Source organism: Musca domestica, unplaced genomic scaffold, assembly GCF_030504385.1.
Source record: "Musca domestica strain aabys unplaced genomic scaffold, Musca_domestica.polishedcontigs.V.1.1 33, whole genome shotgun sequence".
NCBI classification, from domain to species: domain Eukaryota; kingdom Metazoa; phylum Arthropoda; class Insecta; order Diptera; family Muscidae; genus Musca; species Musca domestica.
The window spans coordinates 4,688,263-4,698,541 of NW_026712312.1; the positions used below are offsets into that span (position 1 = coordinate 4,688,263).

The 10,279-nt window shown below is 34.9% G+C and overlaps 1 protein-coding gene across 1 annotated transcript; it reads left to right on the forward strand.

Moving 5' to 3' along the window:
* The first annotated feature begins 7,900 nt into the window (after window positions 1–7,900).
* On the forward strand, window positions 7,901–8,869 carry LOC101900318 (protein apnoia). The gene is made up of 2 exons (XM_005182080.4): window positions 7,901–8,154; window positions 8,227–8,869. Exons 1-2 carry the CDS (start codon window positions 8,043–8,045, stop codon window positions 8,508–8,510), a joined length of 396 nt encoding a protein of 131 aa, XP_005182137.1. The 5' UTR covers window positions 7,901–8,042; the 3' UTR covers window positions 8,511–8,869.
* The last annotated feature ends 1,410 nt before the right edge of the window (window positions 8,870–10,279 follow it).

Sequence of the window (10,279 nt, forward strand, 5' to 3'; positions counted from 1 at the left end):
CAGATTTGTTCCGGAATTTTTCGAATTTCGTACTAAAAGGGTACGAAAAAAAAACAAGAAGGTACAAAATAGTACAAACTTGCCTTTTAACGATACATATACGTCATAACTTAGCATTTTTGTAGGGGGCTACTCTTTGAATACAGAGGTGAGATACGGTGGGATTTTCCGACCTACGTACTTCAAGAGTACGAACAGTTCTAAAAAGCCAAAATATTCAACTTTTTTGGTAAACGATCTTTGAGAACCAGGACTTTGAAAATGTCCCCTCTATCTTTAAACGATTAAGATAAGCGGATTTATTGGAAATTTGCATTTCAAGGTCATAAGTACTATAAAGCAATCGTGATGGCATGAGGGTCACTCTTGATGTTAAAAAGTAATTCAAAGCAATATTTGTTTATAGAAGAGGGATACAATGAGTACTTTAAGGATACAAAAAGTGGAAAAATTGCAAAGGGTACAAAATTGCAATCGATGAAACCAGAACTTCGGTGTTTGATATAGAAATTTGCGTTGCAGAGATACGAAAAGTAGTGAAAGGTTAGCTATAGCGAAAAGCTAGAAGTATGGTATGATGATCACTCTTGATAAACAGATCGATCCACTCCATCAAGTACCTCCCCCACATAGGGTCAAAATGTTTAATAATTATAACTATTATAAAATGTGATTCAAGAGTCCGTTTGACTTCAAATAACACACATTACAATATTTTTTTCAACCCAAGATCTGGTATGAAGATGAAATATATCCGTCTACTACTTCTGGTACCTCCCTCACAAAGGGTCAAGATTTGAAATATCCGAGAAGCTCATAAAAAGCGAAATTAACATACGGTTCCATTCAAACTTGGTACATCCCAATATTTTCATCAACACAAGATCTGTTATAAAGATAGTAGAGATCGGAATTTTTTCTTCTGTTACCTCTCCCACAAAGGGTCAAAGTTTAGAATAACCAAAACGATTATAAAATCCGAAATAAACATCTGGTTCTCTTTTCATTTCATTCATCACATTATTTTTATTAACCCAAGATGTGGTGTGAAGATGGAATATATCAGACCACTCCTTTTGGTACATCTCCAACAAAGGGTCAAGATTTTGAATAACCATGAAGCTCATAAAAAGCGAAATTAACATCCGGGTCAAGGGTCAACGCTTTGAATAACCCTTCATATTTCACTCATCCTATTACTTCTACTAAAACAAGATTTGCTATGAGGGTGGAATATATCCGTCTGGTGGAATATATCTTTCTGGTACCTCCCCCACAAAGGATTAACCCTTTGAGTACCCGTGAAGCTCATAAAACGCGAAATTAGCATCCGATTCCATTCAGACTTAGCACATCTCAATATTTCTATCAACACATGATCTGTTATAAAGATTGTAGAGATCGGACCATTTCTTCTTGTACCTCCCCACATAGGGTTCAAGATTTTGAAAAACAGAAAGATCAAAGAAAGCGAAATAATTGGATGCTCTCACTAATTTTATGAAAATTTTTTATAGAAATGAACCGACCGAAGGTGACCACCAGAACTCGAGCGTCGGCCATGGTTATGGTGTGGGCCGCCATGACAGCCGATGGTCGCTTTCCGCTCGTATTAATCGACCGTGGCTTCAGAATAAATGCCGAATATTATCGAGAAAATATTCTGGAGGGTGTACTAAAGTCTTGGGCACGCAAATATTTTGACCCCAGACCTTGGACATTCCAAGAGGACTCAGCACCATCGCGCTCAGCACGTGCCACCCAAGAATGCTTACAAAATTAGGTTCCTCGCTTCATTTCCAGCGCACAAAGGCCACCAAAATCTCCGGATACCAAATCCGTTGGACTATTGTGTCTGGAGTATTTTGGAAAGCAAGGTTGGCACTAAAAAATACCAAAGTGTCGATCACCTTAAGCAAGCGCTTCGCCGGGAATGGGCCAAAATGCCGCATAGCAACATTCGGGCAGTGTGTGACGGGTTCGTTGGCCGTTTGAAGGTCATAATTAGTGCCAAATCTAAACTTCTTCTAAAATTTGATGCTATTTCCGCCATTTTTTGCTTTGAAAAAAAAAATGTAAAAACTATGGTGTTTGACTTTGTTGCAGTATTTTTTATATGTATTGTATATGTAACTTTCGCACATTCTGTAAACAGTTATGTCAATGTTATTGCTCTGTCTGGTGGACATCTATAAAAATTTTTCGAAAGGCTAAAATTCCAACTGACTCGAATTTTTCTAGAGATATCTTGATAATTGATAAATCCCAGCATCACATCACATTGACCGACCCAAAGACATTCTTCACGCGACTAGCAAATCGAAATCCTTCTTTTCAAATGAAAAATCCTTTCAAGTCTCGCAGCAGTTAATGTTTAAGTGTTGCAATTAATTTCTTGCCGCCCATGGTCTATAATATTCAATTGATTCAATCGATTATTTTTTCATTATGTATTGATTGATCGCCACCCGACGAATTGTCACGGTCAACCTTACACAATACAAATGAACGTGGTGTTGTCACAACATTTCCCTTTTTATATTTAAATATTCATTCGAAATTTCTACTCAGAAAATGCCAGAGCCTATCGCACGTTGTCCAAAAAAAAAATATTCTCTAATTAAAAGTGAAAGTGAAAAGTAGTCGCTCAACCAATGAAGGCCTATGCGAGCATAAATGACCCTTTTCAGTGCATTTCAATACGAAGTTCAGTAATTTTGAATTCGGCAACAAAAAATAAGTTTAATACTTAATACCATATTCGAAATAAAGAAATTATGATGGCTATTTTGATTGGTGGCAGCTATAGTTAATGAAAAAAACAAAAAAACTAAGCTACCGAAACGGACAGACAGAGACAGTAAGTCGAATAAAGTAGATAAGCAAAAAAAAATGTTTAAGTTTCTTTGTATGAATGCGATTTTTTGTTGGGAACAGTGGGATAGGTCGTTGAATTTCGTAGAGATTTGAAAAAAAATTAAAAATAAAAAAAGTTGGAGGTGTTCACGGGTCTCTGGTGTAAAAATCAAAAGACTTAAGACACAAACTTGAAATATGAAGGCGAATAATATTAACCTGATATTAAACGGAAGCAAATAAAATAGTATAGATAATACCCCCAGCCTTGGGTTATGATTATTCAAACTGTTGACCCTTTATGGGGGAGGTTCGAAGCAGTTGGCCAATATTGAGCAATTCGTATCTGACCTAAGACTGATAAAAATACTACAACGTGCCAGATTTGGACTATATCGACCACTTCCTATACTTTATATGAGTTATGTGCAAATTTTTGGAAAATGTGGAAATATGCGTGAGGTACCAGATATAGCGGATGGAAGTATATTTATAAAGATACAAATATCATATATCATAAATTTCGATAAATTCTATGAATATGGAATTCAGATTTCTGGATAAGAAAAATATTTAGATATGACAGATAAAACTATTAACATTTGTGACCCTTTGTGGGTTAGGTACCAAAAGGGGTTCGCAGAATTATATTATCTTCACAACAGATCCTGTATTAGCAAAAATATTTGGATGTGTGAAATTTTAAAGGAGTTGGATGCTTATTTCTCCTTCTTTAAGCGCTTGCCTTCCAATAATCTTGAACCCTATATGGGGGAGGTACCAGAAGAAATGTCCGATCTCTACCATATTTATAACATATCTTGTGTTTATAGAAATATTGAAAATATTGAGTGATTTCCACAATTAAATTGAATTTCTGGTCATTGATTCTGGTCAATATATCCCAGTTATTTTATTTTTTATTTTAAAAATCTGTTTTCATTAGGAGACCATGTAGATCTTGAACATTCCAAATTATAATTTCCATTTTTCAAAAACCCATACCCCATTGCGCGCTAAACGACAATTATGATGAATAACATTAAATGAAAGTGAGTTAAACCAAAATAACGACCGCAATTTCCAAAACAAACAAACAAATAACCAAAACGTGGCTACCACATTCAACATTATTTCGGAACGAATGAACCTACCAACCGCCACCATAAGGAGCCAACTTATGACGTCAGACTAAGGTGCACACGACGGCCAAAGGCAAAGAATTGCGTAGCCGTTAATGAAGTCTAAATCAATGCGACGAACGACTGCTTCCGCCGTTACAAAACGATCGAGTGCCTGAAAAAGACGAAGAACAAATTAATCCACGTACAAATTATAAATTTATGACTTTTTGAACGCTTTTAATGAAATTTGTCGTGACCATAAAATTTTGTTGAGAGAAAATGTATTTTTTGAGCTGGTTTTGTTTGAGGGGTTGGTTCTAATTTTGGGGTTGCTAACGACAAAATGAATTAGCAAATAATGTTGACATAGATGTAAGTGTGATGTAAACAGTCTTTGTGATAAATTAAATACAGATACAACAAATATATAAATTTACATTTTGGGAACAAATCTATAGAATTTTTTTTTATTAATGATTTTTTCAAAGTAAATGAAATAAAGTTTATTTTAAGGATAAATTATTTTAACATTTTGTTTATTATTTTAGAGACACCAAATTTAAACCTGATCTAACCCCATCGGTCATTGTTATAGCAAATTCACAACTATAACTTCATTCGCTCACCCAAGTCCAGTGATATATACTATACTAAGTACCTCTTCAAACGTTTTGTACAATTATTGCACTAATTTAAAAACACTTTTGTCTTAATCAACACCAACAGTGCCAAATCTAAGTATTTCAGCTTTATCCACTTAACCTCACGCATTTTAAGGATTTTTTTAAACAATTAGATGCTGTGAATTTCCAAAATTACCTTCTAACCTATACCCCCAGTGATACCTACATAGCATTTGTATCAAATGTAGTTTCATTTAGTATTTTCGTATAAATACTTTTTTCAAAAACGTCTTCTTATCTCAACCCAGATTCGCAACGGCGGATCTAATTCAAAATTTTAAAATTCCACTTCTGGCCGTTTCAAGACCAATGATACCAAATTTAGTATAAAATCTAAATTATACATTTCAAATATTTTTAATAACGGAACTAGTGGTACCAAATGTACATCACAGTAAACTCTACTCTTACAAGAGCTCTTTCAATCCACCGTATTTCAAATTATACCAAATTATTCCTTTTCGTCACAAACAGTTCGAATTCCCAAAGACTAACAATAATTTATATACCAAGATCCTAAATTTATTCGTTCTCCAACTTCATTGATAATAGATTAGTTTAGAGTCAAAAAGAATGTCAAAAATCGCCATCCATGGAATTTTAGTACGATTTTCCAAAAACTCTTTGCTTATACGTCTCTTTGCTTATGGGCGTCATCGTCGAGCCTCATATCAAATTATATAGTCATCTATTGATTATCAATGGTACTATATTAAGTACCTTGTAATAATTTCGTGCACTTTTGGCACAAAATGTCCAAGATAAATTGTCGTACATACCATAAAAAAAATTTCATTACTTGAAGTTCGGTATGAGAACCAAGTTTAGAAAGAATTATTTAGGCAGGCAAGTAGTTTTGGAAATGTTTACTAAGTGTAAGAACTGTACTAAATTTGGAACAGATAGGTTAGGGTGAACGGATGAAGCTGGATCTTTGAAGATTTGATATTGAGATCCCTGGTTTTAGAAAAGTACACGAAAAGCACTAAATAGTTCTCATTTGTTACAATTTTGTATTGGATGATTCAGATAGCACTTGAAATCTGAAATTTTTTACAAGTGTCGCTGTTCATGTGTAGCCTGGACATATGGAGATCGTTTCGGAAATGTGTACTAAGAATGTATGAAAAGTACTTAATTGTACTAAATTAGGTCTTGGTTGATCTAATAGAGATACAATTCTGAAATTGGATATTATTGTAATTGGAAATTGGACGGTGTTTGGAAATGCGTCCTATATTTGTACGAAAAGTACTAATGTTACTATATTTGGTATTAGGTAGAGGTATGGGGCTAAGATCCTCAAATTTGATATTGAGGTGGAATTGATGGAGGTGGTTTTAAAAATGTTTACTATGATTGTACGAAAAGTACTAAATGGTACCAAATGTGGTATTAGTTGAAAGAATAGAGCTGAAATCCTGATTTTTTATAGATGTCATTACCAGTATTTGTTGCTTGGTTTTGGAAATGTGTACCATAATTCTTTAAAAAGTACTAAACAGTACTACATTTGGTACAATTTGGTATTGAGTGAACATATAGTAATTGAAATCAAAAATTTGCTATTAGGGTTGCTTTTCATGTGTAGTCTGGACATAAAGGTAGTTTCGGAAATATGTACTATAATTGTACGAAAAGTACTGAGTGGTACTATATGTGGCATTGGGTGGAGTGATAGATATAAAACTCTAAAATTTGATATTTAGATTAGGGATGGTATCTGTGATTAAGAATTGACGGTGGAAAATCGATCCTATATTTGTACGGAATGTACTAAATTGTACTACATTTGGTATTGAGTGAAGAAATGAAGCTGAAATCCTGAAATTTGATATAGTTGTCACAATCAGTGTCTTTCGCTAAACTATGCAGATACTGAAATTTGTTGTTAGAAATTTGTTGTTAGAGTCGCTGTTTATGTGTAGTCATTAGGGTAGTTCGGAAATGTGTCTATAATTATACTAAAAGTACGGAATGGTACTATCTTTGATATTGGGTGAAGGAATAAAACTGAAATCCTGAAATTTTTTGTAGATGGGACTGTTGGTGTTTGTTGTTAATATACGGAAGTGGTTTTTGGAAATGTATACTATAATTGTCCGATAAGTACTAAATAGTACTTAATTTGGTATTGGGTGAAGAAAATTATTTATAACATCATGGTCTGAATCTGGGAAATTTCAAGTAGAGATGGTGGAAAATATTTTATGTCCCTGTGAAACTATTTTAAGTAAAACTATTTTATGTCCCTTTGACCCCGACGACTTTAAGATAGAACTTTGTTAGTCCTGTTTATAGGAGAAACCCATCTTTTACAAATTTTCAATATTGGTACTGGTTAGGACACATTGACCAAACCAAATAATCACAGATATTAGGTATTTCGAGCTACATTTTAAGTCGTCATTGGATGTAAATTTTGCAACATTTTGACTAAAACCGGATATTCCTTAAAACACGGTTCCCAAAGATCATTGAAATGAGATATTTTCCCAAAAAAAAAAATTAAAAATAAAGAGAAAAGTACTTAAAACGGCTAAATGGTAACTTGTGTACCTTTAGAGACCAGCAAAGTACAAATGGACCAAAAAAGTCCAGTACAACATTAAATAGTTTCGTATTATCAAACCTCTCACGTACTCTCACAAATCTGGTGCAACTACGACAAAAAAAAAACATTCTTTGTTGTCACCAATGGCCATTTCGTTTCAATTTCAAACGCGAACTGCGATGACAAAATCAATTTGCCAAAATAAGGAAATAGCCATCGAACAAACAATGGAATGCAAACAACTCTTTATTTTTCATATTTGTGTGTGTATGTGTGTCTGCATTCTCATTGAACTTGGTGGTCATGTCAAAGTGAATCTAATTTATGCCGCAATTATGGCCCAAACACATATTGCCTGGCTTCGCACAAAAGAAATTTTCAATTACCTTAAAAAGAATCTTCGAACCGAACTTGTGTTCGGTTGTGTTCGCCACAAACCAAAATCAAAATAGAGCTACAATTTTTTTTGGTCAATTTCAATCTAATCCAGCAACGAAACATTTGCATGTACTCATGTTCGATTGCCACCGATTGACCATAAATGTCGAATGGACGACGAGAGTTATGCTTCTTGTCGTGGGCCATTAGCATTTCTCCCGCTGCCGTTAAGGGCAAGTGTGGCGTGTGTGTGGGTGTGTGGGTGGGTGTGTGCGCCCAAAGAAATTGACAATAAAAAGCAACGGCAATGTCAAATCATCATTCACTTCTTCAGTGTCATCCAATCATCGACAACAGCTCGACCGCAGTTCAGTTTTTGTGGATTAACCCGATTTTCAAGGATTATCTTCGATCAAACTCAACAACAACCAAAAAAACAAAATAAAAATGGCCGCCCAACAAAAAGTCATCTGCTCCTTGTTGATTGCTTGCTTCCTCTTCAACGCTGTCTTGTGCGACACAATCCCCAGCGATGAGACACCTGAAGGAGATGTTGCTGGTAAGTGTTTCTTGAATCCAAAATTTTTTCCAAACATTTCGGTTCTAATCAGTTTTTCTCCTCCCCTTGCAGAGGGTCGCACCTTTGGCCATCACTTCCTGAAACGCATGAGCTTTGCTGTGGTGCCCGGTGCCTTTGTTGTGGGTGTCATCACCACCCTTTTGGCTGCCTTGACCGTCGTCTCCATGAAGGGTTTGGGTGTCGGTGTCATCTTGTTGGTCTTGGCCATCGGTCAAATGTTGTCTCGTGCCATTCCCACCGTCCAAGCTGCTGCCTACCATGCCCCCGCTCCCGTACCCGTAGTCTACTCTCACAGTCACACCCAACAACCCGTCTGGTTGGAAAAGGAATGGTAAACAAACATATGACGACCGTCTCCCTCCTCAAATATCCCCACGATCCCACAAGTTTTGGATACCTCGTTTAGTCGCAGAGCAATTGTACTTTGAATCACCCCCTCCTCCCTAGCCCAGAATGTGTGGGATTGGGTCTTTAGATGGTGCAATTGTTGCTGTTGTAAATGTGCACGCTACCAAAAACTAATTTTAAGTTTTAGTTTATTTTATTTTAGTTATTTATTTATTTATTAAATTATTTATTTTTATTTATTTATAAAAAAAAAAATGAAAAAACTCCAAAAAAATCACGAAATTTTTGTTGGTTATCCATCAACAAAAGAAATGCAATAAAATTCGATATTTATTTATTTTCAAAACCAAAAAAAAACGAAATCAAAATTTCACTTTCCATAGAAGTCAGCTCCCACCATTCCCCCTCTTTTGACACCAACACCCATCGCCCAACCTCATTAAAATTCAGAACATTCTCCTATAAATGTATAATCGTGTCTACGCGATTCCATTTGCTACGTGAGTAAATTTCTCAAGCCAAAACCAATTCGACGACATGGTCAATGGACAGTTTTTCGTTTCTTGTGCAGACAACAAACTATTGGTTGTACCCGTCTGTTCATCGAGCCGTCAATCCATCTGGTCGTGTGATATGTGTTAATGGCCAGAATGTAACGTTCACAACAAGACCACCACCATTCCCAAAACATATTAATGGCTTTGTTAGTGTCGTCTGTGTTCATACTTTTTATGGAGTGTCCTATATCTATATCGTCTACAAAGGGAAGTTACCCCAAGCGGAGAAAGTAAACACAATAGTTTTTTTTTTTTTTTGAAGTTCCCAAAAATAATTTATGTTTGGCATGACCTACGTCACTTCATGAGAAGACGAATTTTTCAAAATAGTTTTTGACACAAAAAAAAATTAGTACGTCAACTTAATCGTCTCTTTATAGAAAAGAATGGATTGATGAGTGGGTGACCGATTCATCAACGCCCAGGTGGAAGGCAGAATCTTGAAATGTTGTATATTAGGGTGTATAAGGCTGGGTTTTTGGAAATTCTAAATTTAAGTTCACTAAAAGATAAAAAATTGGATTCATTATATTAGTATAACGGATAGAGCTAAAATTCTGAAATTTAGAATATGAATCGATTATGAGTTGTAGGACAGATATACAAAAGGTTTATTGGAACTTCGAGCTATAAGCATACTAAAAGCATTATATTTGGTATCATTTGCTCTATAAATATAAGAATTAAGTTGGATTCGTAGGATTGATGTATGGAGGGGGTTTTGGAAATGTGTACTAAGTATTTGAATTGTACTAAATGGTACAAATTTTGATATAATTTGGGTTTGGCCGAATGGATGGAGCTGGAATTTCGAAATGTTAATATTGGGGTCACTTTCAGTGGGTTGGGTTGGGATTGGGACATTTTTGGAATATATACGAAAAAAGTCCTAAATGATACTTAATGCTGGTATACAAGTAAATAATAGAGTTGAAAACCTGAAATTTGGTTTGAAGTATGGAGGTGGATGTGGAAATGTGTACTTAAAAGTACGAAAAATACAAAAAGGTATTTAATTTAAAATTTAATTTGGGAAAGGTAGAGCTAAAAATCTGTAATGTGGATTTAGGGTCGCTGATGGAGTATTTGATAAATATACTATAGAAAATTTCGAACTTACAAAAAGCAAAGTACCAAAAATACTAAACTTCAACAAATTTAGTACTATTTGTAATTATATAGGTTGAGATAAAAAAAAA

Coding starts and splice junctions, on each gene's coding strand:
- LOC101900318 (XM_005182080.4), top strand. CDS start 8,043: ATGGCCGCCCAACAAAAAGTCATCTGCTCCTTGTTGATTGCTTGCTTC. Junction 8,155..8,226: donor ACCTGAAGGAGATGTTGCTG/GTAAGTGTTTCT, acceptor CTCCCCTTGCAG/AGGGTCGCACCTTTGGCCAT.